The sequence below is a fragment of the Camarhynchus parvulus genome, chromosome 4, assembly GCF_901933205.1.
Source record: "Camarhynchus parvulus chromosome 4, STF_HiC, whole genome shotgun sequence".
Lineage (NCBI taxonomy): Eukaryota > Metazoa > Chordata > Aves > Passeriformes > Thraupidae > Camarhynchus > Camarhynchus parvulus.
Window position 1 is genome coordinate 49,240,782 of NC_044574.1, and position 27,872 is coordinate 49,268,653.

Here is a 27,872-nt window from a genome sequence, read left to right on the forward strand (position 1 = left end):
CAGCTGGGTCAAAGTTCAGTTGCATGTAAATACTACAAAAAGCTCAAGAGCTGGAAGGTTTTAATTAAAACACACTTTAGATGTGCTCTTTTGCCAGTGTGATAGAATGCTTGCTGCATCTCCTGGTCCTGGAGGAGCAGTCCTGATCAAAAGCAAGTAACTAATGGGATTTCCAGCTAGATCAGTGCAATAGAAATCACCAGAAGGGAAGTGTTATTATTTATTTATTTTCCTCTTTTTCGGGCTTGGCAATTTCTAAGAATACAAGCTCTGATCAAAAGGCCCTGTACGAATCGATGTAGAGCACCCGCTGGCTATGGTGGTGCTGGGTGAGGGTTTTTCTGCTGCAGTGCAGGAAACTGGGGTGAGCCACTGCTCTTAGTGCAGAGGGGCCAACCATGCTGGACTAATCCTCTAAGTGCTTTGGCAAGCCATGGAGAGAGCACTGGTCTGGGGAAACGGATAGAAAAAATAGCACATTCTCTTATGCATTTGACAAAATCTGCCCTGTGGGTTCTGGCCAGAGGTGGTGGGTGTGCAGAGTGATACAAGGAGCCTTTTGCATCTGGCCCCCGGGCTCTGCAGGGAGAGAACAATGCCTCAAAAGCACATTTGGAGAATTAGGTGGAAAATGCCAGTGGAGGGCACTAGCACTGCTCACTGCCTTCCCAAGAATACACAGCACAATTGCCCACTTGTGCAAATCTTGTGCATCTTTGTTCTCTGCCCCTACTGGAGGCACAAGGAAGCAAAGTTGAATCAGGTAAAAGCACAAAACTGGGCTTGCCCTCCCTCCTTAGGTTTGCAAGGGTTTATGGGACCCTGTGTGCCATTTCTTTGTAGCTTCTTTCCAACTTTCTGCAGTCTGCCTCAATCCAAGGAGAGAAAGTGCTGCTCAGCCAAGTAGATTATTAATTATTCTATTTCCTGAGTTGCCTTGCACACAGTTGAGCATTAGTGTGGCTTATTACAGGGGGGTCTGATCTGCACTGCACATTATCCTGTCATCTCCAGAGCTCTGCCTTCCCCGCAATGGGCTCCTGCTTGGATCATTAAGCCATGAAACTCCATGGTTCTGCCTTGTTCTCCTGAGGGGTGTCACCAAGAGCATGAAATTGTTTGCTGTCTTTGTTGGAGACTTATGGTCTGAGCCTTTAAATACCTGGCCATGTAAGGACAGTTTCCACAGAGAGGTGCTCTCACCCAGTTCAGTAAACTGGAAGACTATCACTGCAGAAATGACTGGGTTATTTAATTTATTGTACATCCATCTGTCCCAGCTGCAACTCAGCCCCTGCAAGGACATGGAAAGGAGCTGTAGGATGACTGGGTAAGGATGCACATGAGGGCACAGACCTATCTCCACCTTTTCCAAAACTGCAGACAGCAACTAGCAAAGCTGGGTGTCCATGAAGGACAAAATGCCCAGTGCCTTCCCAAACCCTTTGCTACATGTTGGCTGAAGCTTCAAGGGGGACTTCTGCCAGACTTAAGTGGCCCTGAGGGCTTTAAGTGCTATTTGCAACCCCTGCAGAACATCTCTATAAAGCAAAACAAATCCCCCATAAAGTAGTCAGTTGGTAATGTTGTTTGTGCTCTAGTAACAATTGTGCATCTGTTGTAGCCTCACACTCTTCCTCTGTCTTCTGATATTGGTCAGTGAATGAGAACTGCTATTTTAAATTCAGTTTGTACAGTGTCCTGTTCTTCATTTAGGACAAAATGGGGAAGTTAAATACATAGTCATTATGCAAATTAATTCAAGTTGGCTCAGCTTTCTTGTATGCAGACCTGATGGATACAGCATCATTGGAAGGGGTACCTAATGTCAGTAAATTGCTATTTCGATGCCTAAAACTTTATGCATTGCCTTCATCAGGGAGGTTTTTCAGGCATCTGGTTCATTGATGGGGGAACTGGGGCATGGAGGTGTGGTGTGACAGGCTAGAGGACACACACAGGACTGGGACTCTTCTTGCTGCTCTTTGCCCCTGCTGAACTCTTCCCGTAGGGCTGGAGCACTAAGATGCATTGGAAATGTTTCCTAACCTGTTTGCCAAACTAACTTAAGAACAGAAAAAAGAAGCTGGCCAGAGTCCACTGGAGATGGGCTGTTGGGTTTGGGACTGCTTTTTCTGAATGTGGTTTCAGTTTCACTGCAGCATTAGAGATAGAAATGTCAGACAACAGTGTATTTATCCAAAGCATTTAGTGAGCTAAAGTGTGTTGAATAGCTTGGGGAAATGTGTGACAGGGGGCCCCTTTGCTCCCCGACTTAATTGCTTGCAATAGTGAAAATTTCCTCCTTTCCTCTTTTGCACCTTCTGTCAGGAGAGACAATCTTTGATCCAAGTCCAGCTGAGTGCAAGGTGTTGCCTTCAATACATCTGCTCGGTGAACTGTGCTTTGTCTTCTTGAAAGGGAGCTGTTAATAATGTGACAGTGTCCATTCCAAGCTGTTACAAATTCCAGTGCCCAGGCGATTAAATGTAACTAAAATCCTGATCGTTTTGATTTGGTATCTAGCAAGAGAGCAATTGCTACCTGTTCAGTAAATACAGCTGAGTTTTATTTGGCCTCTGACAGTAATAGTATTTAGAGTGGCTTGGCAGCTGTTCACTGATGAGGGTCCAAAAAAAGCACTTAACAAAATCAAGTGATAGCAGGAATAAACTGCTAAAGACACTGGCACCGAGTTTATCCACTTGAGTGGTTTAGCAAAGATTTCAGGGACTCCTCCCCGTTTCTCTTCCTCTCTTCAACTTTTCAGCCTGGATCACGAGCCCATCTGCCAGGGACTGGTGAGGTGGCTGCCTCCCAGCCAGGGGCTGTGTCAGGCTCTGGGGTCATACTGCCCTCTGCTCCCTGGTCCCCATGGCTGAGCCCCAAGCAGGTACCCAAGGGGCTGTGCCAGGGGTTGGATGGGAGAATATCCAGATATCAGGAATATGGAACTATCAGGTCTCCTGCCTCCCTGTCTCCATCTCCAGCTACTCTGCCTCATAGAATTAATGCTCCTGGGGACGAGGCATGCACATAGCTCATGAGCCAGTGGCCCATGGAAGTTCTATGCACTTTGCTCTAGCAGGAGGAGAGCTTTGGCACGCTCACTAGCCGCCTTCTCCCTTTGCCATGAGGGTGCTTGAAAACTTTAGAGATGCCGCAAGTCAGACAATTTTACAGCTGCCGTTTGGCTGAGTAGAGGAGTGTTTTCCTCTCCAAGAGAAGCAGCAGCTATTTTTCACAGAGCAAATGAAGCCACCTGTAGGGTTAACTGGGCTTTATTCAGTCCCCAGGCTGCCTTGCACAACCTTTAGGGCCGATAGGAGTCTTTGAAGTACCATTGAATTTCATTGTTAATGTCACAGTCATTTACTGTGAATGGAAAAGGGTATTTTTTTCACTCCCAGGCACGAATAAACTCTGTAGATTGCAGGAAATAATCCCTCTTAAAGGAGAGTTGAAAGTGCTGTCTTCTAATAGAAGAAACCTGGTACTGAGCAGATGCCTAGGACTGCTCCAGGTCTTCTCGAAAATGCTGGATTTTGCTCAGTGAGTAGAAACAGAATAAGTTAAATGAAAAGAAAGCAGCTGATGACAAGGTAATACATGTGTCAGAGAAGGGGGGGGAGTGGTGAAGGAAAAGTACATAATGTGGATGACTTTAATTATGTGGAAGGTGGGAAGATTGACTTCCCTATCCTGAGTGGGGTGTGTGAGAAGATGCATTAGTCTGTGTTCTAGCAGAGGTTGATGAGGTCTTCTCCGAGATGTTAGTAGTTGCTTGGATGAAAAAGGGTGCACTTGCTGGCAGTATTTATGAGAGCTTTAATTACATTTCACAGACTGACTTCCAATTAGAAGGGAAGGTAGGGGTGAGAAGATGAACGAAAAGATGTACAGTGTGTTTTAAGAGCACGGTGATAAATCTATGGCTAAGGATTATGGTAAACAAAATAGTCGTACATCATGGCATCATTTGCACACTTATATTTTTAGATGCTTACTCCAAGTTCCTTTCCACCTCCCCCCATCACAAGCAAAATGCATATAAAGGGGTCAAACACAGGCCTCTGGTACTCCTCTTCCAAGATGGAAGTCAAAGATCATTTACAATTGCTGCAATACAGGGCTGTTACTTTTCTTTTTTTTTTTTTTTTTTTGCTAATTCATTAATTGTGTCATAAAATGGCACTCCAGAAAAGGCAGACAGAGACAGATCACAATATTTGTCTCCATGCTGCATGAATAGTGGGAAAATATTGCTGTCATCAGCGCATCCTTCCACATTGCTGCAGATTCTCACATTTAGAGTCATAGAATGGTTTGGACTGGTTTGAATTATCCTTGCTATAATCTCACCTGAACAACTTCTTATGCAGATGACCATGATGCCCATTTATTTTTATGTCAGGAAGTAACACTCAAAGGGGAGATATATCAATTGCTCAGGACTGGCTTAATTCCCTCTGCACTGTAGTAAACCAGGAACTTTGCCACTAACTTCACTCCAAGGACAGTGCCTCCATGTATAAGTAGCACTGGCACAATTCTCTCATTACAGCCCTCAGAAAGAAGCTTCTCTGTACTCTTTACTTGTGGTGTAAGCTGCTTGCCAGTATCTCCATAGATGGTGCGGGTAAGAGGTTTTACCTAACAACATCAGCGTTAGAGAAACGGGCAATACTTTGGATCTTGTGGTATTGGTAATTAAAGTAAAGGTAAGTCTGCAGACAGTTCATGACAAACACTGAAATTACGTCTGGAGAATAGGAGGGCCTGGCTATTGAGATTGCTTTTGTTTCAGGTAACATTGTTCCTCCCCGTGATTCCTAAAAGGGTTTATAGTGTTTCTTAAAGAGCAGTGAAATCACTTCAGTGAAGCAGTGGCAGTACTTCAGCAAACGGAATTTTTTTTCTCTTCTTTAATTCCATGATCACACTTGGTAAGATAGAACAAAGCAAAGGAGAAAACTCCTCTTTCTTTGGTGATGCTGAAAACAAATCCATGTTTATTTAAAAGTAGCTGTGTCAGGAGGAAGGTATGATGGAGTATAATTGCCAAATTCTTATTTGGTGATTAGTATCTTGCAGCAATCTCAATGCTGTTAAGATGCAGGCATAATTGCACATAGGATGCATATATTTATCATGGAATTTGGCACTTCAGACCATTAGGAAGTATCTGTAGCTTTGCTGTATGCTGCATATAGATTAATCTAGTTTAGGAGACTTAAGAGCCTGTCAGAGATGCTCCCATCATCCGAGCAGTTGTAACATCAGGTGCTAGAGAACACTTGGAGAGGCACCAGATGGTTTCCATAGCCCTGCTGCAGTAACATTGTGGGTTCCTGGTATTTGTGCATTTCCAGGGATTTATTTGTCACTGGCTGCAATATTCACCTCTGCCTGTTTTATTTACACACATTAAAAAATAAATACACAAATAAAGGGGTTAGGTCCAGGAGAGAGGAGTGTTCCATTTGTGCTCTGTTGTGCAGGGTATTTCTGCATGCCAGCATTGGAGGAGAGAAACCTTGACTCTTGGGAGCCCCTGAGAAAAGGCCTGTGAAGTAACTGTAGATACATATCACAGGTACAGGGCTCTGCCACCTTGAATGGAAAAAAAAATTGTTGTAGGGAATTAAACTTGTTCCCTTGTCAGCCCATGAAAGAAAGTCTAGGTAGAAGCAGCATATTGCAGAAATAAGCCTGGAAGTTGTGTCTAGGAATAAGATAGGAACAACTTGCCAAGGGAAGATGATTTTCAGCAAAAGATCATAGCTAGAAACTTATCACTCAGGGCTTTTTAATTAAATGTTTGGGAAGGAATGGGCAAATAAGATCTCAGGGGGAAGATCGTTTCAACCACAGGCTTAAGGCTGCCACCAAAGATGAGAGTGTACATGCTGCAGTGGAAGATGTTAACTGCAAGCCTGGTAGCGCTTTGAGAGCAGCAGGAGTGTCCCTCCTGCACTTGCATTTATGGGCTGCAAAAGAGAATGAAGTGATTTTTCCCAAGGTCACCCATCAGTTCATAAGCAGGGCCAGGAAGAGACCAAAAGTCACCAGGGTCTAGTGGCACTCTGCTTTGCTGGATTCAAGGTGGAGACATAAATGTATTGTGTCCTTCCTTTAGTCCCCATGGTTCTTGGCTGCTTTTTAGAGCTCTGCACAGGAATACAGGGTTAGGGATTGAATCCCGGTGTACACCTGAGTCCTTCCTGATGAAGGACTGAAGCACAAGACCATAAATAGGATCTCTTCCTGATGAAGGACTGAAGTACAAGACCATAAATAGGATCTCTTCCAAAATGGAGGGCAGATTTTCTCTGTGTTAACCTGCAGCTGACTATAGGTCCAAGTGGTCTTCTGTTTCATTCATTTCTTTGGCTAATTCAATACTTGGAGGAATGTATTTTATTTTGCCTTCCCATAGTGGATCAAATTCTTGTCTTGCTTGTGTGGAAGCTACTTTTGATGAAGTCAGTGAGTAGCTTCTCAAGCAGATAAATGCAAGGAAGGGCCTGATGTCTCAGGTAGGTTTGATCACCACACTTCTTTCTCGGGATGTCTTCACAGCTGCTTTTTTGTTTCCGTTTGGGCTCTAGAACTTTTGGCTCCAAACATAATTTTTTTTTCCCAGGGTATTGAGGAGGCAAGATTATCTTGTGCATGAAAGTGCCATCATTCCGATTTTTGTTGTTTTATCAATGCAGAGTCTTCCCCACATTCTGAAAATCCTTTTGCCCAGGTCATTCAGTATATAGTTGCAGTATATGATTTGACATGCCTTACTGAGGAAAAGATGAAGCAGAACACCAGATTTATTATTGGGTCACTGACTGAGATATTTTTTGAGTTCCCAGAGCTTTATCATAGTGGCCATCCTGGGTCTTGTTAGTAAAGAGATTATCTCAAGAATTAGATCACTGAGATCATAATACACTGCTATGTTAGACAAGGTTCATGGTGAGAGAGGATATGGCATTTACTGGGCCTTTTAAATGTCACATCCAGACTTTAAAGGCCACAGTCTTAGAATAAACAAAAGAGAATGCAGCTAGCTCAAGCTTCTTTAAAATGAGCAGCATCTTGGTGATCCAGAGGGAACCTGTGGTCCATATTTTTACAGCAGATACCAGACTAACCAGCCACTGGAAACCATGCAAGGATGATAGCAGTGTCTTTCTTGAGATACAAGGTAAGGTGAGCCTGTGTGGTCAGCATTCCTTCCATTTAGCTGCAGAAGGAAGTAAGTAATATGATGTTCTTATCAGAGTGATGCACAAGAAGTTAGACTGGCATTGATGGCTTTTGAGTAATTTTGGTTGGAGTACAGTAAATGAAGTGATTGAATACCACACAAAGTAAGCAGTCTCTGCAAGCAGTTGCTTGGCAGTTGAATGACTGGATGGAATTTTTCTTTTTCTGTTTTCTTAGCTATGTGATAGTTCAAGTGGATGATAACACTGGGCAAAATTTATTTCTTTCCTCAGATGCATACCTCACTGCTAGAAACAGGCCCATGGGAGGGTAATCCACAGAGCTGAATTCTGTACACTGCAGTGCTATAGAGCATAAAAATGCATGTGGGCAGTTCCCACTGATCAGATGTGATAGTTCAGTATCTGCAGGCCTTGTAAAATCAGGCTTTTTTGTAATTTTTATGAACTGATAAATGTTGCCAAATTGCTTGGAAATTTACTGGCAGTGTTCAAGATTTTAAAACTACACTTGAAGCATACATCCTTTCTTCAGGCTCTTCTTGATTTTTTTTTTCTGTGTGGCTTATGGAAGTGTGCATGTGTGTATATCTATATTTAAAAGTGTCCTTTTCTCTTTTGTTTTTCATGCTCTCAGACAGTAACTGTTGTATTGATTTTTTTAAACAAATTTTTTTCTTCAGTACTAATTTCTAGAACAAAGTTCGGTTATATCTTAAAATGTTTTATTCTTTTAACCAAGTGGCATGATGGAGCAGCAAGTCACTGCGTGGTAAAGTTTGGTAATCTGCCCTCAGGAGTGAATTGTTATTGATTTAAAGGAAGATGAAAAGTCAGTGGTGTTTTGTGGGAGGGCTAAATGATCTCTTTTGGCCTTAAGATCTAGGTATATTGATTTAAAATTATCTTGCTTTACCTGCTGCCTATAAATTTACAACTTCAAGTTAAATGAACATAAAACACATTCTGTTTGAGTCCACTGTATTTGTACAGGGTTTTAAGAAAACCATTTAAAATGTTGTTCTTTTTATTAATTCTGCTTAGCTGTGTATAGCTCTCTTAAAGTACTCCTCATTTTGGGGGAGCAGTCTAGCAACATTTGTATTCTTCACTGTAATTGAATCCTGATGCAAATCCAAGTCTTTGTTATTCTTGCATTCACTGCAGTGACCTTGATAATGTGAATGCTTCACCTTTGCTGCTCCTTGGAAGGCAGTCCTGTGAAATGGGATCAATTACGTGCATTGCTAGGATCCCATTTTCAATACCACTGAATTAAAAACAGTTAGAGCTAGTTAATGGGCTTCCCCCTTGTGTGAGGGAGGGGCTGGGGGAATGAACAAAGGAGAATAGAAGCTGAATTGTTTGAGAGGAGGTAATCTCTGTTTTGTTTCTGCTGTAGATTAGGAATGATCAATTATCATGTCGGAAGGCAGAGAAGCTAATATGCCCCAGAATCTACACATAGTTATTTAATCATCCTGCCTGATGCATGGCATTCATCATTCACGTTTTTAATGCCACTTACTGTTATAATCTCACATTTATTCAGGGAACATTTAGGGAGAGAGAGCCATGCTAATAGGCAACAACCTGGGGAACAGAATAGTGGGGAACCTGTATGGTTTGATTTCTGTCTCTTCAATCTCAGCAGCCTGAGCCCTGGACCCATGCAAACTGTTGTACATGTCTGATCTTGAGATGATACCCCTGCAGATGACTCAAGGCATCGACTGAAGGAAAACCTTCATGAGCTCCCATCTGTACTGGGTGGGTAATTCTCAGTGGTGCTGGAAGCTGCTTTTTTCCAAGAGCAAGTGGCAGCTAACGTCATCACAGTCCTGCGAAGGAGACAGGCAAATGCCTGTGAGCAGCTGGTGTTGGTGCAGTGAGCTCTAGTATCCATGCCATCCTGTCATCTGCTGTTTGGACTACTTTCAGACGTCTTCAAGGCACAATTTCAGCCAGCCACTAGATGCAATGAACACTTGCAGCATAAAGATTGGTCAAAGGAGAGTCACAAATGTGCAGGGTGCTACCAAACAGGCAAGTGCTTTATGTATTGCATCTATGAAGATGTAGATACGTGTATTTTAATTCTCAGTAAGTCTTTTGGTGGTCTAATCCACTCACTGAATAAAGATGAAGATGAGAAAGTTGGAAGTACTAGGGCACTTCCTTACATCTATCCAAGTCATTCCCTGGTCCAAGTTGGAGAAGAGCCAAGAAACCCCTCAGAAGGAGGAACCCACTGTGACTAGTGTTAAAATGCCCTTTTCTCTTCTAACAGTCACAAAGCTGAGGGGAAGCAAGTGATCAGTATAAGGAGAACTTGCCAAAACCAAATCCTGTTAGAGTGGTTGTGAACCCAGAGAGGAATCTGGATGCAGTGAAACCTGTCTTTCCTCCATCTTTCTACAAAGTCATGGGAATGCCGAATGCGACGATGTCACCAAAGCCTCAGGATACATTAGAGCGTGCATGTGCAGCTACCATATGAAACAGCCAGAATCTCTGCTGGGACCATCAGCTTCTGGGTAGCAATCCTTCCCTCAGATGTTCAGGCTGTTCTCCTGGTACCATTGCATTGCCCTGACCTCCACAGCTTGTGGTGACCCAGTTAAGTAGACACAGGCTTAGGACATATCCTGACAGCAGTAAGAGGAAAAATTGGACTAGAGAGTCTCTGTGCAGTCCCTAAATTGGGTTTTCATGTTAGAAACGTTCTGGCATATTCTTGAGTTTGTCTCTAAATCCTTATCAACACCTTCAGAAACTAACTGGAGTGAAAAAGCCTGCTGTATTTTGTCAGAAGAGTCTGTATTTGCTTCCTGCAGAAAAGTGATGCCTCTGCAGGGTGGGAGAGTCAAAAGCCATGCTTTCATATGCAGCTGCATTTATCCCATTCTAAAGGTTGGTGTTCATCCTGAGCTTGTGTTGCTCGGTCATGAACTCTGCAGTTTTCCCTCAGCAAAGCAATTTTGCACAGTGCTTGTCTTTCAGCACAGAACTAGTGCTTCCACTTGGAAACAGAAGTTGGAGAGAGTTATTAAATTATGGAAACAAGCCTTTGCCACAAATTTCCCCACAATTTTCCTCTTTGTCACTCACATAGGGGTTTTGTTCTGTGTTTGAGCTCAGTGTGACATCACCAAGTTGCTTGTGATTTAAATAGAAGAAACCAGCTGTCAGGAGTAATGCTTGCAGGTATTCCTTCTTTTCTTTATTTGCCTTACAGCAGTGCCTGCAGGCCAAAGCAAAGATTGTGCTGGCAGCACCTGAATAGTTAGTTGCTGCCCCTCAAGTCTGTACAGATAAAGGAATTATCATTATCTTCATTGCACAAATAACAGCACAGAAAGATGAAGTGACTTACCCATGGTCATACTAGGAGTCTCTGGCAGAGCCAGAAAGCAGAGTATTGTTTCCTCTGGTCTGATGCTTTTATCCCAGTGCCATCCTTTTGTGTGACTGGCCATTTTCAGCAATTTAGATTTTTCCATCATGTCTCCTGGCACAAACAAGCCAGCTAGTAAATGGCACTACATATATGTCTCTTGGATCTCTGCCTTTCAAGATCCTTTATATTTTTATCACTTACCTTGTGATAGCAAGGTGTCTGTGTAGAGCCTTGTGTCTGGAAAGATCTCAGGATGTGCTCATCTAACCTGCTTTAAAACCTTCGCAGAGGCCACAGGTTCACGATGTTTTTCCAGTGCTTCATTACTTTTGTCCTTAGAAAGATGTTCCTAAATTTAATACTGTGCTTGTCTTGCTCCAGAGACAGCAGCCTTTTACTTGTTTGGAGACTCATATTCTCTTTCAGTCTCCTTTTCGCCAGGACAGAACAGTCTCTGTTCACAGCTTTCTTAACTTGTGGGATTTCTCCAGTTCCCTCTTGGATTTAGCAGAGCAAGGCATCAAGATGTACAGGAAGGTTTGCTGAGCCAGGGACACCCCTGAGGATTGCCAAGACCCACCAGAAGCCCACAGCTTGTACAGGAGCAGCTGATGAGTCGGTGGGGCCAGGAGCAGCCACTGCCGAACAGAGCAGCCCCAGGGAGCACTGCGAGTGACCAGGAGGGGAACAGGGCCTGGCAGGACCCTCTGTGTGTGGGGGTGCACAAGAGGTCACAGTCTGCTGACTTGAGTGGAGGAAGAAATTCAGCTCATCCCATTCCTACCAGTTTGAAGTCAGAGCCAGCGAGAGAAAACCTCTAGGAAGACTTTACAGCCCCGTCCAAGACCCAAAAGGGGCCTACAAGAAAGCTGGAGAGGGACTTTTACAGGGGACATTAAGGATAGGACAGGGGATAATTCCTTTAGGCTACGAGAGGGTAGGTTCAGACTAGATATAAGGAAAAAAATTTTTATCATGAGAGTGTTGAGGCACTGGCACCAGCTGCCCAGAGAAGTTGTAGTTGCGAGCTTCCTAGCAGTGTTCAAGGTCAGGCTGGATGGGACTCTAGGTGACCTGGTCTGTTGGAAAGTGTCCCTGCCCATGGCATTAGGCTTGGAACTAGATGATCTTTAAGGTCTCTTCCAACTCAGACCATCTATGAAGCTGCATATTCTTTCTTCCAAAGGGGCATTGCATGCTCCCGTGTTTCACACTGCAGAGGTTACCCTTTAGGAGGCTGAAGGTACACAAATTTCACTTGATAGTATGAAGAGGTGTTTTCCCAAGCACCTGTAGTAAAATCTGACTTGGGTTTGTGCTGACTTGGATAGTTAGCTTCATCTCAATGTTTGGAACCTGAGATTTTAGGACTTACACTGCCCATGATCACACTTAAGTGCCAAAAGACTGGGCAGGATATCCCAGCTGGCAGCAACAATGAGATCTGTTAGATTTTTTTATTTGTCTGCCATTTCCTTAAAAACAGTAGAAGCTTAGGCAGCATTTGCTCTGATCCAGAAAAGCCACTGTCAGTCTCAAACCAAGGGTTTTATATAATCACAGGTACATAAACCTTTCCATTTCAGCCCTAGTAATTTGGAGGTTTTACTGATATAGGGGTTTGATCTAGTATTACCTGTTTGATATATTTTTATTTGTTTCTAAGAATTTTATTTCAAGCCTTCCAGTCTTCACTGGGGAACTCACTTATGGAAGAGGTCTGGATTGTGGTTCTGCAAAGCTGTGACCAGCTCAGGGTTCTGTGACAAGTGGTGGGCTCATGCTGTTCTCCCATTTCTGAAGGAGAGATGAGATAAGAGCAGTGGTGGTATTCAGAGGGACCTAACACCACAGGAAGTCAAAAACAAGCTACAGTGGGAGTTAAGCACTTTGGCTATTCTTCACTCTGACCTGATGCACCTCTTCAGTAGCTGTTCTTCAAGTGGAAACATAAGGAATTAATTTGCCTGCCCCTAATTTCACTAGAGTGTTTAGTAATTTGGCTTTAATGTTAGAATTCATCAGCAAGACTGATTGCTGTATCATACAGAGTGGCAGGCTTGGCAGAGAAGGAAATTTCCCATACAATTTAAAAATGGTCTATGAATTTGCTGGGTTTAGAGTTTGATAACAGCTAGAAAAAGGACACAGCAAGTCTTGTACAAAGGAAGGAGCCAATTTAGGAATTAAGAAGGTGAGATGGTAGAGAGCAGGAACCTGCACATTTTACATTTAATTCAGTAGCTGTGGTTTGGCTTTGTTTTGTTCTTAATGGCATGTGGTTTTTAAAAGGAAGTCTTTTCTTAAGTGCAAATCAGATATTAGGGTACTAAAGATAGGGAAGGCACTCCTTGGTAAGTGTGGTGGAAGCTAGTCTGATAAATGTACTCAATAATGAGAATTCTACAGCAAAATGCTGAGCCCTGTGGCTAGGATCCAGCAAAATGCTGACAGTAGTGGTAGTACTCATGCACTTAAAATTAAGCATTTTCCAAAAATGCTTTGATGGATCAGAGATGGAGTCCTTATCACCTTGCTAGGAGTGAATTTATGAGGGTCTTGTAAGTCAATAGTATTTATTCTTAGGCTTCACAACTAAACCACTAATGGAATATAGGGAAATTACAGCTTTTCTGTGGTGTGAAGAAATCTGGCTCTGGTCTTAACCACAATCTGTTCTCCAGCTTTCAGAAAAACTTACTGTCTTGATTTCCAGAGGCACTAGAAAAACAAAATCAAGTATTGGAGTTTCCTGTGGATCTGCACCCTATAGGAAGATATTTCTTCATGCTCGCTTCCCTGCTCCAACAAATATTTGTCTCAGATACACATTGGCCTTGAATGCAAGTAACTGCTAGGGATATCAGGGATGCCTCTTTTTCCTGAGCCCAGGCAACCTATGATGCCCTGATGTCTCCCTCTCCCTTCTGAGGATCACAGTAAATTGCAGCTTAATAGGAACTGGCTGTGCAGGACACAGGGCTGATGCTGCTGTAAATACAAATGAGTGTATGTTAGACCTGGAAATTGAAAAAAAGTTTCTCAAACAATGAGCTATGGTCAGGGCCAGTCTTGTCAGGCCAATTTTTTGAATTATTTTTTCTAAATAGCCTGTATCTGTACGAAAGGGACTTTGCACCCTGCAAAATACAGGTGAGTGCTTGCAAGCCTCCAGGTTTCAAGAGAAAAAAATTACCTTGATTGTTGTTACAGATCATGGTGCTCTTTGTAGCCTTCATTATACAGAGTCCTTAAAATCCCTTAAAACTGTTGTGTACCAATATTCCTGCTAAGGACTTGAATGTGTTTGTTGATGAACAAGCTGGAGGTAATACTTCCCCTCCTTTGAGATGAGTGGGCTCAATATTACACAATTTTCTCTTGTGATATCTGGTCATGTTTTCCTCAGGCCTCGTGCCTGCCAGTTTTGTGGATCTGCAGGCAGCTTCCATTCTTTGAGAGTTCACGTCTCTCATCCATGATTGGCAGGAGCCGAGAGCGTGTCCGTACAACTCTGTAAACAGAAGGCAAATGGCAAGAATCCAATTTATTTTTTGAAACCATGTGCTTTTAAGAACCTTGCCAAAGGTTATTTGCTTCTTTGAGATGGCAGTGATATATGAAAGGTATCATTAAATATTCTGGCTCTGTTATATATGGGGTGGTGTGCACATGAGGAATGACAAGGCAGTCTTACCCCTAAGGTAGTTTAGTGCCTAGATTTTGTGGTGTCTTTGGGCTCTGTTTGTAATCCTGTTGCAGTTTTAATATATGATAGCCCTGAAACAAAGTAACTTCCTTATGGTAGATTTTGTAGAAATTACTTGCTTGATTTTGGTGTAAGCGGTGAATTTTGGAAACTTTCATGCAGTCAGCAAGAGAGAGGAGTGCCAGAGGTGAGCTGTTGCTACACCTTCCTGGGTTGGTTCCACAAAAGTAGGCACTTAAGTAGGTGAGTCTTAGAAATATTCTGTAACAGTAAATTACTTTGTGAATGGCAAAGCTCTCACTGGTTGCATCCACTGTCCTTCAAGGAATATGTATTGAATCCGGCTGTCTCAAAATTAACAACATATTTTGATTAAGAGGAAAGGAAAAGATTCAAACATTTAAAGCTATGGATTTTTTTTCATAATTTATATGTCAATAATCAGTACTTGGTCTTAATAACAAAGACTATTTTGCAGACACATTTTTATTACAGATAATTGCAGGAAGGATTTCAGTAGTGATTTTTCACATGCAGCAAGGTGTTTGTTGCTATTTGTTCTTTTAAAACCATTTTACAGGAGTAGCAAAATATCGAGTGTTCGTCTAAAGATTTACCATAAGAAGCAGTAGGTCCTTACAGGTGGGTCACTTGATGTTAGCTTGTTACTGTGGTTTCCTTCGTTTTTTCCTTTTGCTGATTCTCGTGCAAGCTCCTTTAGGAGACACTCAGAGAAAAGAAGGCCTTGAATTATTGAATTTAGTGTGCACACACCTCTTCTTCCCTTAAACATGCTTCAGTTACTGCAAGAACACTGAGTTTTGGGGCACAGTAGGTCTTGAGTCCTTAGACCACATTGGTGCATAGCCACACAGATCTCCGGAGCTTTTAACAGAGATCAGAAGTAAGAGATGAACCATCATCCCTGTGCTAACGCAAATTGCATGCAGGTTACTTCTGTTATTTCTCTAATGTGAGTATGAATTGAAAGTGTTTTTCCTGGTTTGTGTTTACCAACACAAGAGCACTTCTCTGTAGTGGGAGTGCTGGTAATTAAAAGCATTGGTTCACAGTGTCCACAAAACCACAGCATCCCCACTGCTCTCTTTGCCTTTAGCAAAGGGATTTTTCTGGTGTCTTAGGTCCAAGGATTAGAAGCCTAGAGAGAAGTTCTCTGAGGAAAGCTTTGTCAAAGAAAGAACAGGCTCTTCAACACAATTAGGCACCAACTGGGGTTTCACTTTTCATGAACCCAACCTTCTGTCCAGCTGGGAGGCAGCAAGGTCTTGGGAGCACCTTGGCCATGACCAGCTTGAGTGTCACGTCATGTCCTGGTGTCGAGCTTAAGGAGCTGTGTTGCATCTTAGAGGAACCAGGATGGGAGCCACCTGAAAGATCACCCCTTTTCAAATGAGACAGATCTGGTTGCTTGGGTTAGTCATGGATTCATATTACAAAAACAGAGCCCTGCCTTCTGTCAGGGCCATGGAGTGCTTCATTTGGGTTCCTCTCTCTTGTTTGACCTGTTTTGTTTCAAGGTGCAGGTCAGGGCACCTCAGGTTTCAGAGTCATTCAAAATGTCCATTCAGACTGCAAAGAGATCTAAGACCTGGCACCTCAGGGGCTCATCTTGGAATGTAGAAGTTGTGAAGAAATACTATATATCCATTGCCAAAGCAGTTTGAAGATTGTGTTCTCATTTTGATATTTGATGTGTGAAAAGGACTAACATGAAGTCCCCATCTACACAAGAGATGCTTTGAAGAATCGTTCAAAAGAAAATTATCTCCATATATCAAAGATGTTTTAGGGTTTGGCTCCTACTTGGCAAGGTGTTTGGATTTAATCTAATACTGGGGCTAAAATTTACCTCTTTGCCTTGTTTAGGGCCCGTGCAGGATTGAAATCCTACGAAAGATCTCAGATAGAATAGAAATAGCATTTAATGCTACTTAGTACAAGGACCTTTCATTCCCTGGACTCAGTTTTCAAAAACATTTGCAAACACCTGCAAGCTCGGGGCCCAGCCTGTTTGCCAGCTAGCCAGGCATGGTTTGCAACTCTTTGTTCTCAAGGGACAAAGAGTTTTGAAATCCATTATCAGACAAACTTGAGTGCACTTTGGGATATGAAAAATTGCAGCATGAAAGACAAGTTATGACTTAAATCCCAAGTTCTGACCCAGGTGTAATGTTCACAGTAAAAGTGCCCTTAAGAGAGCCACTGGGTGTTAAGCTGCCCTAAAAGTTCCTATGTAGAAATGCAGAGATAATACAGTGAAAGCATGTTTTTTCCTTCCCCTTTCAGTGTTCCTATTTTAACTAACATATCTATATTTTTTTAAATTAACCTACTGCTTGAAGCCACCTGCAATTTCACAATGTCTTTAGTGTGACTTGGTGAATAAGCCAAGTCTTGCTTCAAAAGTCACCAAAGGCCTGGGAAAGAAATTAGAAACTGAGTGAAAAATTACAATTTACCAGACTTTTGAAGTGAAACCAGAGTTACTTGTCTTGTGGTTACTCTTCTAATACAGGTTTATTTTCTTCAATTTTACCTGGTTTTATTAAATGCATTAATTATAACATAACTGTTTGGTTATATAATAACAGATAAAGGTTATGGCTTTGGGACTGAGTAAGATGGGGAGCCATTAGCTGTTGTTTCTGCCAGAGTGAAAAATACCAAGGCAAAAGTAATTGGCCTGCAGAGAGCATTAGATAGACCATGAAAAGTAGAAACTGGATTATTTGTTTTGTCTTGGTACAGTGGTTGTTCACCTGATAACATTGGTTTCTTTCAAACTATAATTAGCATTTTATTCCACTAAGCATTATTGTATGTTAGTTTTTAGTGGGACACAGCACAGTACGTTGTAAATATGGCCTTTGGTGCCTAGATGGCTAATTCAGTGCTAATGTCATCATCAAAGGTTGCAGAGGAACAAATGTCCTAAAAAGTCTGTTCCTCTTGAAATAATTTCCTGTAGTTATTCAGATGTGACTAATGATGTGTCTTCTGCAGAAACTTTTATTTATTTACTTGGTATGTCCTCTTACTCTTCCTAAGAAATGTTAGAAACAGAATAAAAAAGAAAAAAGAAGAATCAGTTTTCTATGCTTTTTTTTGCTTCCTGATTAATTTTTGGTCTCAGGAAAGCAAAAATATACATTGGCAATTTCACACCTTGTTACATCTTCTGTTTGCTTTTATCACATGCATGACTGTTTTCATAAATGGCAAACATAAACATAAATGATGTAATATCGCTCTTTGATCTTGACTGTGTGGCTGAGAAATTAATGCATAGGTGCAGAACATGAACAATCCACAACGTACACCCACCTTTTGTTGTGTCAAGGCAGGGATTTGAACAAGACTTCTGTCTGCTTACATAAGAAATACGGGATATTACAGCTTTATATATCTTGACTCTTACGTGAATTTATTTTTTTGCATGTTGTACTCCAAATGGAAGGGCTCTGTGGTTTGACTTCTTTCTACTAAGAGGATGCTGCCCTTGCAGAAGCAGTGACCTTTGAAAAGCAAGTCTTAAGTAATCCTTTTTTTTTTCTGAGATCATATAGCACAGTATCCAGTTGCAGGCTTTTAAGATGGAATGATTGCAGACTTTGTCCACTTGCCTGGATTGAATTACATTTTGTTTGACAAAGAAAACTCTAAAATACTTATACCTTCCTTCCTTCACTTCAGAGCGTCGTAATCTCTGTGCATTGAGGATGCAGAGTGGTTGCTGTATCATGCCAGCACCGCTGGGATTTATTGAATTTACTTAATTGGACTTTATCTCACGGTTACACTTTAACACTTCTTTTGAAGGAGATTCAAAAGGGCTACGGTTACTCCTCTTCTAATTTACTTTGAGAGTCGGGTTACTCATTTTCTTATCTTTCATCCATTTCCCGGTAGAGCAGAGCATTCTGTGAGCCACAATTGAATATTTTAGAGACTTGCACACCCAGAGATTTAAGTCCATGTAGCTGCTCACTAGCCAAGCTTTTTGCACACGCTTTTTAAAGGGAATGCTCTGATTTAGGGGAGTAGGAAGTTTGATGGGTGTGTTTGGGTTGGCTGGTGATGCATTTTGTCTTGTACTATGCAGATGCACGTAAAGGAGAGCTAAATTCCCTGAAACTCCTAGGGAAAGGTTTTGCAGCAGAGTTTGGGAGCACTAACATTGTGTTCTTGGCTGTAAAGCACTTGTGAGCCTCAGTTCTATAAACACTTCAAGAAACCTCAATAAAGTGGATGAAAAATCCACTGTTTGATCAGGTAATTTTGATACTGGGAATTGCATGATTTTCACCTTCCTGACAGGCATTCAATACCAGGGAGAACTGCAGTCTCCCCTCACTGCTCTTCTCAAGTTTACTTTTACTAATAGAAGTTTAAAATGGTTTAATGCTCAGCACGGATGTTCTCTATCCTGCCAGACCTCTGCTGCCAGCTCTGTAAGCATGGAATAGGCATTGAGGGATTTGGGGGCATTGGAGACCAGTCCCAGAGGGCATAGGTCCCTTTTTTTGAGTATTTTGGTGGCTCCTCCCTGTACATGGTAGCATCAGAGTGGCTCATGATAAGTGAGCAGTATCATCTGTTTAACGAGGATTGTACAATCTCCTTTTACTTGGCACCATCACCACACAGCAAGGCTTGTTATCCAATGGCCCTGAAAATTATGTAGCTCCTTTGCATCAGAAGGGGTTTCATTTCATTCTATTTTGATAGAACTCCCTACTCTCTCTATCTTCTCTGAGCTAATATATCTGACTGTACCCATGTCCACAGATCTTGTATCTCAGATGCACAGCTCAGTTTGCTGTGCACGCATACCCACAGTAAATATTTAGGCACCTGAGTCAATTAACAGAAATTCCTTTACCAGATTAGCAGTTGGTATTTAGGTTGTTATTTGCCTTCACATAGCCCAAAAACTTGTAGAGGACATCAGTCAGGGAGGGGTAAGGTGACTTTTGCAGATGAAAAATTGTTGGTGATCACCACGCAGTGCCTGCATAAACAATGTGGTCATCGTTCAAATCAAGGTGGATTTTACTCGCTCAGTGGAGCAGTTGTGAGCATAGTGGTGGATGCACAGTTAAAAAGCAAACAGTGTCTGTACAGCTTGATGCCAACTCTCCAGCAGGAAACAGTATGGAAATAGCCAGTACCTTTCAGCATCCTTCAAGAGCCAAGTGGGGCAAGTAAACAGGAAAAAAAAAACTAGGGCTGAAGCAAGACTGAGATGTGGCAATTTGCTGTAAGAGAGAAGTCTTGCTGCTAGCCTTCAGTCCAAGAATTATTGTCTGGAGCTCTTCCCTTACTTTTTGGCTTAAAATCAGACCTGGAAAAATTATTGTATTTGTTGTCTTTATTTTACTTAATGGGTTGGGGTTTTTAATAGTGTTAAGATAATTAGCTAGTCCTGCATATAGAAGAAATTGTTTTCTATAGTTCCAAATACATTTTGGAAGATGAAATGTGGTTGTTGCTCTTTCCATTCTGTTCCCCACATGGCCACAAAAGTCTCTGGCATGGGTCTCCTCAGGCCCCTGTCATCCTTGCAGGAGGGTGAGTTAAAATCCCTCATCCAGGCATGGCCTGTTTTTATCTCTGGAGAAGCTGCTCTTGGCCCTGCAAATGGGAGACCATGAGTTTCTCCAGTCCCCTTTTCACTCAGTGTTGTTTCCTAATCACTGGCATGAAACACCTGGGGTGTTAGGGCTGCATTGCCCATAGCAACTTCTGCTGGAGAGCTGGCAGGGGGGGCGGCAGCCACAACTTAAGAAGTCTCTGCAGACATCGGACCGAATACAAAGGATCAAACCTGTTTCTGGTGCACATGTGTGCTGCAAAGGGCAGATAACCTTTCAGGGCTGCATCTTAAAATAATGAGCAGAGCTTGTATGGCTGCTCTCATGCTGTGGCTTCCCCAAGCACACTGAGAACTTCCAAACTGTGATTGCCATTAAAATCTTTTGCCATTTGCAAGGAATTAGCATCACTATGTGAGCCTGCAACACCCTAGTGATATTTGTGGAGAGCAATTGAATTATAAAGGTTGTAATATTCCTTGCTTCTGAAAGGAAGGGGCTGAAAGATGGCTAGGCTTAACCTGCTTAAAATCCAAAAATAGTTAAGGAGCCTATGTAATCTATGGTCTTCTGAAAAATATATGCCTTGAAAGCAGGCAAAAGAAAGCAAAGTGTAATCAGGATGTAATTCTGATAACGTAGACCCCTGACACATTTGAAAAGAGAAGATGTGGATTTGATGTGCTTGAAAATTGCATGAAAAGATGGGGTTGATGGGTAAGCTGTGATAGTAGTTCATGTTATTACTTTGCCTTGGTGGTCATGCTACCACAAATCTGTGCAAGTCCAGTTGTTAAAAATGGGCAAATGCCACTAAGGTGAAAACAGACCCCACTGATCTGCAGTAGCTCAGGATTGCCTTGTGTTGGAGCATGCACTGATGAGTTTCACTGTGGCTGAGGCAGACCATCTTACTAACCATGGTTTTCATCTGTTCTGTTTTTCTCCTGTCTTGCAGCACCTTCTCCAGTCAGTACTGTGAAAAAAGGGAAGATAACTAAAAATAGCATCTCCCTTTCCTGGCAGGAGCCAGATCGACCCAATGGCATCATCCTGGAATACGAAATCAAATATTTTGAAAAGGTGTGATGGACTGATTGCTGAGCTTCCCAAGTACCTTCTCTTTATTGTTTTCTTCTTTTAGTTATTATTATTTGAGTCATGGAAGGGAATGGAGAGATTTCACGCATAAATCAATGTCAGATTGATTTTGCAGTAAATGATTAGGAAGACTTGAAATGAGGGTGTTGTTTTCCATTAGTGTGCTACTTCTCTTGAACAAATACATTAAATCCACGTGTCAGATTCCTCTCCAGCCTTATCACATTAAGATAGAGCCTGCTCATTTGTTAAAAATAGAAGGGGATGGGGACTGAGCATCTATCTCCTCCCAGAAACATCAGGCAAAATACTTTGCCTTTGGTATTTCAATTTCTCACTTGATTTTCCATCCACTGTGAAAGGAGAGGAGAAGGGGCTTGTGGAGAGAGACTGCATGTGCTCTGATATGAAGAAGGGCATCTTCGCTTAAAAACTTGCCTGGCTTTTTCAGCTCTTTCCCTCAGTTTAAAGGGAAGCAGTCTCCCCACAAAACTTGCCCCTCCTAGTCTTCATTTCAAATGGTGACTTGTTATCTTCCTGCAAAATCAATGTTGTTTAAATGAAAATGGTTACAAATGCACTTTATCAAATATTTTGAGTATTTGTATTTTGAGTGATATGGCCTTAAATCTCTAGAAATCTTAGATTTCCAGAAATCAGGTTTTCAGGATTTGACTGAATAGCATTTTTTTTTCCTTAGCTGGAATTGTAAGGTGTCCTTTTTTCCTCAGAAACATCCAGGCTTTCTACATGAAAACAAGAGGAAAATAATGAAATTGAGTCCCAATTCACTTCTTAGGGGGGTTGAATTTCTGTTTTAAGGAAGATATTCCATTAGCTCTATCTGTGATCCAGGTGAAATTGTTCAACATGGACCTGGATTAGATCCTTACTCCTTCCGTCTCCTTTCTTTGACCATGGGAAGGACCTGCTCAAGCAGTCCATGCAAACAGGGGAAAGAATTTCATAAATCTCCTCCATCGAAATAAAATTGACATTATTTTTGCAGATGAGGGAGCTTGTGAAATAGACATGTGAGTGACTTAAATAGGACTGAAGATTAGGGTACATAGCAAGAATCAGGTTATTTTGTTTCTGGAAATAATCCATCACTAATTATTTTTTAACTTGTTCGAATTACTGTTGGGGTACATTGAATCCTTACCATGGAATGGCTTGGGAAGAACAGCTTTTAGAAACAACAAAAAAAGATAAAGCAAATAATTAAAGTGAAAAAACCCTGTGTATTTCTTCATTTTCCTTAGTTTGTTTTCAAACAAGCTGGCAGGAGAGGGGACTTAAAATGTTGTATTTGTAGTCCAGATCTAGTCTCAAATAGCTTCAGCAAATAGTTCTTCAAGAGTCCTTTGTGGTGAGGTAGTTCCAGCCAGTCCAAGCTTATGCTGTCTTGATTTATTTTCTTCAGGCTGAGAATGAAGCTTTGTATTTTCCATAGAAAAGCTCAAGAGTCCAAGTGTTTGCAGAAGCCAACAGTGTATTGAAAAGTTAATTGGCTGACATACAAGCAAAGATGTGACCTAATATTCACTTACTGCTTTTTAACCAGTAGTTGAGATAGGCTGGGGATATTGCCCTTAATCCTTTTTCTTTGTTGCTACTATAATTTATATTCACTCAGTTTCCAGCCCTTCATAAGGGTAAATTCATATTCATTTCCAAGGGACAAGGACATTTATATTAAATGTTTTGGAAAACTGAGTTTTGTCAGATTCCATTCCTATAAGAGGGATCACTCTTTAATAAGAAAAAAAGGGCACATATATATATATGTGTCTGTGTGTCTGTGTGTGTGTGTGTACACATTTCTCCAAAACAGCATCAATTGAGAAATTTTGTAATCTTACATTTAAGAAATTCCTAGCACCTTAGCCAGGCATGCTGCTGTCAATGGGAAGTTGGCCATTAAATTGAAAAAAAAGAAAAATTAGCTCAGATTCTAAGAGCTATCCAGAAATCTTGGTAAGGAACTACTAAAAACTCTGGTTTAACTCATAATAATTTGGATCTGAGAGGATATGGTGAATAAAAAGCAGTCTCCAAATTTGTAGACCTTAATTTATGAGCTCTTGTCTAGATTATGTGTTACAGTAAATAATTCTAAGAGTAATTACTTAGCATTTCAACAAAACTTTAATCAAAGAACTGGAACTGTTTCACATTAGAAACTGATGTAGATGAAGATTTATTTCAGCAATTTTTCTTCAAGTTCATTGCTTCAGAAGAACCATGCAAAAATTAGGTATTTTCCTGGAGTTTTGGTTTATTATTCTCTTCCCAAGGTCTAATTCGTGGTTCTAGAAATGCAGGCATAAAGTTGTATAGTGTGTAATATATTATTCTCTTTTAGGCCTACTTACACTACTGGGAAGCCGGTTTGGTGTAAATCAAAATCCTTTTCTAAGGCAATGGGACTTGTTTTATCTTCCCTGTGCCTTGGGATTGATCTTTGTATGATAAACCTTTCCATTGCCCCAGGCCACGTACATCCTGAGCAGGGGAAAGCTGCTTCTACTGCAGATGTTGGTTGTGTGCCTCTTAGAATCATTGATTATAAAAGAGAAAAGCATATCTCACATTTTGTATTGCAGAAAGGACCTTCAGAGAGGGAAGGGGTTTTGAGGCAGAAATCCTCAAAAATGCATACTTCAGTCATCTTTTGTCATGTTTCTCTGGGGGTTGTTAAGAGTCTGTCTTCTCCGAGAGCCACTCTGTGTGTGTTTGAACTTTGTGGTTTTTGTGGGGGCGTTGGGAAAAGGACCAGGAGACGAGCTACACCATCATCAAGTCCAAGGAGACGGCGATCACGGCGGATGGATTGAAGCCGGGCTCGGCGTACGTCTTCCAGATCCGGGCACGGACAGCTGCCGGCTACGGGGGCTTCAGCCGCCGCTTCGAGTTCGAAACCAGCCCAGTGTGTAAGTGCTTCTCATTACTGCCAGCCCCTGTCCCTGAAAGGCTGCCCTGAAACACGTCAGTTCAATCAATACCTCTGCACAGAGCCCTTCCTTTGATTGCTTCATCCCTTGACTTTGGAAACGTCGGGCACGTCGTGACTCTGCACTTGGCATATCTGTCCTTTACTTCCTCATGGTGGGGTAGGAGACCTTCAGGCTTCACAGATTCATGGCATTCCATGCTTAGAAAAATATTGTATTTACAGGAGCCTGGTGTAAGAGAGTCGTTCCTCTCAGGAGGGACAGAGGGGATGAGACCTGCTCCTTAAAGGCAGGCTACAGAGGATGCTAAGCTGTCTTCCCCATCTGGGGGAAAAAACCCTAAAATGGTGCTTCTCTGCAAGGGGAAGGGTGGAACCAGCATTAGTGTCTTCTGTGTTTTTTGGGGAAAGTTCCTGTCAAGTATAAAGATTGTTTCTGTTGGCTGCCAAGGCCACAGCCTCAAGAAAAGGAGGTTGACTCATAATCAGAAATCGTAAAAAACGTGCACTGCAGGTGCAGGACTTCTTCTTGGCCTGTTACATTTGTGGGGTTTTAAATTTTATTTAATTTTTTTTTAATGAAACTTATCCAGGGCTGGATTCTGAAACAGATTCTGTGTCAGGGTGAACTCCTGAGGCACATGAGGCTCAGCTGCTCTTTCTTCTGTGTTTGGGCACAGCTGTGGGGAAATTCTTTTTGTCCCAAATACAGAATTTTGCCAAGGTGTCAAGTACAATTTTGTCCACCAGAAAATATGTCTTCTCTCTATTAGTTTGTACAGCTGTCATTTATTAATTTTTATACTGTGTGCATGGAAGAGGAATTTTATGGTGGAAATACTCTGATCATTCCTATGGGAAAGGGACTGTTTACTGTGTTTTCCTTGGAAATTTAAATTCATAAATACTTTTATTACTGTTACTCCAGTTTATTTAAAATTCATCCTCTTTGAGGAGAAGATGCCAAGTTGTCTTTTCAGTGCATGCTGCCTTTGAAGTCATAATAGATTTTCAAGGAGTCATTATACATGTGCAAATGTAGCTGTGGAGCCAGTGATTAAGCTAATACAGTGAAAATTGCATCACAATGCAAACATTAATGCAGTAAGGACAGTGTATTTAATGTTGTTCTTATTGTATTAACCATTAATTGTGCTCTATAAGTAGCAACCAAATCATGTTATGACAAAAAATTATTCTGTATAGTTTTTTTCAGTTGGAAAGTTTCTAGCTTATAGTTGTTTGAGTAATAGTGCTCTGGTCTATTAATGAGTAACACATGAAATATATGCACATTTGATCTATTACCTATGATCCTGGTCCAAAAATAATGTCACTTTCATCAAGCCCATCAGCGTTAATCAGGACTTTTGGAGAACATCACGTGAAAATACTTTTAAACACTAGAAATTCTGTGGGTCGTTTAGTCATACCCACATCCCAGTCTTTTTCACATTTTAAAGGCAGAGGAATAGGTACTTCTCTGATATTGAGGAGTTGCTGGTATAGTCAGAGGAATAGCTACTACATTGTCCTCAGTTTGGGAATGGGAATTGTTCATCTGTTGGACTCAAGCTCTGGCTGAGGCCAGACTTAACCAGATACTTTAACACTTGAAATACAATGTAAGCCTCAGTATCTTGCAAAATGCAGCTCTGTTTGACATTTAAAACCTTATAAAAAGCATATTTTTTTTCCCCAAAGCCCTATATAAAGTCAATATTGGTGTCAGGAGTGTGAGCAGACTCCCACTGCTTTCCTGCACATCCTGGAGATTTTGAAAGCAAGCACAGATCGAAATCTCACCGCTAGATCAGAGTACAGATCTGAACTTCTTGTTAGAGCCAAAGCAAATGATTTTTTTTCAAGCACAGATGAAAACCTTTTAGTGGCTGTTCTGAGAAACAAAAACAATTTCCAAGTAGTTTGGACTGAACAACAGGTTTTGGTTCCAGTTCACAAGGTTTCTGTAGTTAGTTTTAATACATTTGGAGGAATTATACAACAGCCTGAGAAATGCAATGGAGGAAAGCCGTAAGCTGTTTTGGAATTCCCTCTTTTTCCAGATTTTGGGAATTTTTACATTGCCTTGCTTGTGCAATTCTGCAAAGCACCATGAAGCAGCCAGGACTTCAATTTTCAGCGGAATTTTATTATTTGAGTGGAAGGTGTTGCTGGGTGTATCCACTTGTTGCTTCATCCTTTCCAAATGCCACTAAGCTCGTCTAGCCCCAAAAACTAACTTTGCAAAGAGCTGGGTTTTGGCTGGATTGGTGAGCTAATCTAGCTGGTCTGCTGGTCAGGAGTAGGAACATATCACCAAGCTGAGAAGGGGTAATGCAGGGGGGATGTGTGTGTGTCCCTGACTTTGAATGGCAGCAAGCCCCAGCTTGGCTTATGGGTTCAGGCTTTTCATCTGTCATAGATCACAATGGAATTTATCTGATTTTCCCATCCCTTGAGCTGTGCAAAAAACCACCAATCACTGCTTAATGTTCTCCTTTAAATGTTTTTATTTTTAATTATTTTGTCAAGAAAGCAGTAAAACACCATCTTAAGGAGCTCCCATAACTTTGTGAGGCTAATAAAATCTCTGGATGATGGCAGGGGTTTGGAGCAGTTAGCGTGAAATATTTAATGTGTCAGGACCAGTCCTTCTGAAATCACTTACACTGCTGTGGCAGGTCCACCCCGCTCACAGTTAAGCACCAGAACTCCCATATGAAGAGCTGCTTGAAGCCCAGTGCAGATCAATGTTTAATGCCATATCTTTCTGTCTTTCCTTTCCTTTAACAATTAATGTAGGACTATATTCAGTTATTTTATAGCCTTCATAACGTTAATCCTGTGCTGAGGACCCTTTTTTAGTTCAATCATTTAGTTAAAGGCTTCTTCAGTACGCAATCAATTCCTGCTGCTCTCTGGGGTGGATGGAGCTTCATCCTGGGCTGGCACAAGGTTAAGAGCTATAATGAGGTTTTCCCCCACAGAGCAGTGGTTCCTGTGCCAGGGAGCTGGTTTTGCAGGGAGGATGTGAGATTTGTACCCTGGGGGGTTATATACTTGCTGCTAAATAAGCTGGCAGCAAAGAGGGCAAGGTGAGGAGACTTTGGTTTGTGCTTGGGGAGCCCCACATACAAGCCCATGGGGGCAAATGGGCTCCTTCCCTGCCAAGTCGGGGAGATAAACAAGATACAAGTGGTTTTAGCGTTTCCATTTTGCAGCCTACAGGAGCTTGGTCACCTGCTCTTATTTGACCCACATCAAAACTCAGTTCTCAGTCACCTCTCCTGACCTTTCTGCTGGCATCTTTATCATCAGCTTAGTCTCCTGCCTTTTGGCAGGAGGGCTCCTTACAAGGCACAGACTGGAAGAGTTTTGCTCCCCCAGGTTTTGGCCAATAAAAAGACCAGCCACTGTACGTGTCTTAGCAGATTCCTGTTTTACAGAGGGCACTTTATGGCCATGTGATAGAGATGCCACAAAGTGTTAGTTTATAATTTTTTATAGCTTCTTGAAGTGCAGGTAATTCTTTATATCTTGTAGATTTTTCTTGTGTCTGTTAGCAATAACATTCCACAAATGTTCTCTCTGACTGTTGGGTTTTCATCCAAATGAGAGCCTGTTGGGTTTTCATCTTTTTATCTCTGATTTCTAATGCAGCTAGCTCAGGGAGAAAAACTTGAGTTCACAAACTCAAAGGCTGCATCCTGCAACGCTTTGGTTTCTGAATTTGGCAGTGAGATGGAATCTTGTTGGGTTTTTGGCTTAGTGTTGCGTGTGGTTTTGTTTCCTTTCCACCCATATCCTTTCCAAACTAGAAACAGACAGCAAAAGGGGGAAAACACAAACTGTAAAAGAATAA

At 41.7% G+C, this 27,872-nt stretch overlaps 1 protein-coding gene across 7 annotated transcripts in view; it reads left to right on the forward strand.

The window, feature by feature from the left end:
• Positions 1 to 27,872, forward strand: part of EPHA5 (EPH receptor A5) — a 191,433-nt gene that overhangs the window by 121,000 nt on the left and 42,561 nt on the right. For all 7 annotated transcript variants that reach the window (XM_030947989.1, XM_030947993.1, XM_030947990.1 and 4 more), the window contains 2 exons: positions 20,909 to 21,033; positions 23,828 to 23,987. In XM_030947989.1, coding sequence (XP_030803849.1) covers positions 20,909 to 21,033; positions 23,828 to 23,987 — 285 coding nt within the window. The remainder of the gene's footprint in view (positions 1 to 20,908; positions 21,034 to 23,827; positions 23,988 to 27,872) is intronic.